Source organism: Mandrillus leucophaeus, unplaced genomic scaffold (genome assembly GCF_000951045.1).
Source record: "Mandrillus leucophaeus isolate KB7577 unplaced genomic scaffold, Mleu.le_1.0 Scaffold104, whole genome shotgun sequence".
NCBI lineage: Eukaryota > Metazoa > Chordata > Mammalia > Primates > Cercopithecidae > Mandrillus > Mandrillus leucophaeus.
Window position 1 is genome coordinate 257,562 of NW_012098543.1, and position 1,020 is coordinate 258,581.

Genomic DNA, 1,020 nt, shown 5'->3' on the forward strand with positions numbered 1-1,020 from the left:
CCCCTCTCTACTAAAAATACAAAAAAATTAGCCGAGTGGCGGGCGCCTGTAGTCCCAGCTACTTGGGAGGCTGAGGCAGGAGAATGGCGTGAACCTGGGAGGTGGAGGTTGCAGTGAGCCGAGATCGCGCCACTGCACTCCAGCCTGGGCGACAGAGCGAGACTCTGTCTCAAAAAAAAAAAAAAAAAAGAGAGAGAGAGAAAGAGATTAACCTTGTGGGGAGCTGGCTAGTGGGTACACAGGAAGCCATAGGTATTAATGCTTTAAAATAAAACATTACATTTGCAGAAGTCTTGGCAGAACTTCAGAGAAGGTAGGACAGAGCTCAGGCGGGTGGGGCCACACACAGGATTCATGAGGAAGAAGTTGTCATCGACGGCTTCTTGTTTCCTGAGTCGGTTTGAGAAGGAAACTGCAAGAGTGGGGCAGAGAACCAGAGCGTCAGGGCAAAACCTCCTCCATCTGCACATCCTGGGGAGGAACCGGGCAGCCAGAGAGCTGCGGCCGCCCCAGTCCCGCTCCGCCTTTGAAGTGGTAAAACCGAAGGCGGGGCCTTGGTTCTGGCAGAAGGGACGCTATGACCACAGAATTCCTCTCCCTGCTTTGCCTCGGTGAGTCTCCAGGACCAGGACTAATGGGCTTGGGCTGGTGCGAAAAACTCATAGGGGAGTGGAAGTCCGGGTGGAGACGCGGTGTGTGGAAGTAACGACTTCCACGCGTTGCACACCTGCGGTGGGTGGGTCTGGGCTGGGGGCGTCCCCTGCATGAGTTCTGCCGCCCACATGCAAGCAACCAGGAGGCCGCGCTGCAGAGACACGGGGAGGCCTCTGCTTACTCCGCTGGGGTCTCCGAGTCTGCACCCGCTAAATACCGCAGTATTGCCATGCATCCTCCGTCGGAATAGAGGAGGGCTGGGCTTAAGGATCTACAGGGTGCAAGGCTGTGGGCAAAAAGACAATTTCCTTTCCTTCCTTCCTTCCTTCCTTCCCTCCCTCCCTCCCTCCCTCCCTCCTTCCCTCC

General features: G+C 56.2%; 1 protein-coding gene across 1 annotated transcript in view; it reads left to right on the forward strand.

Moving 5' to 3' along the window:
- The first annotated feature begins 401 nt into the window (after positions 1 to 401).
- The window catches only part of LOC105539295 (V-set and transmembrane domain-containing protein 1-like), a 22,105-nt gene continuing 21,486 nt past the window's right edge, over positions 402 to 1,020 (forward strand). The window contains exon 1 of the mRNA XM_011979509.1: positions 402 to 611. Coding sequence (XP_011834899.1) covers positions 578 to 611 — 34 coding nt within the window. The 5' untranslated portion in view covers positions 402 to 577. The remainder of the gene's footprint in view (positions 612 to 1,020) is intronic.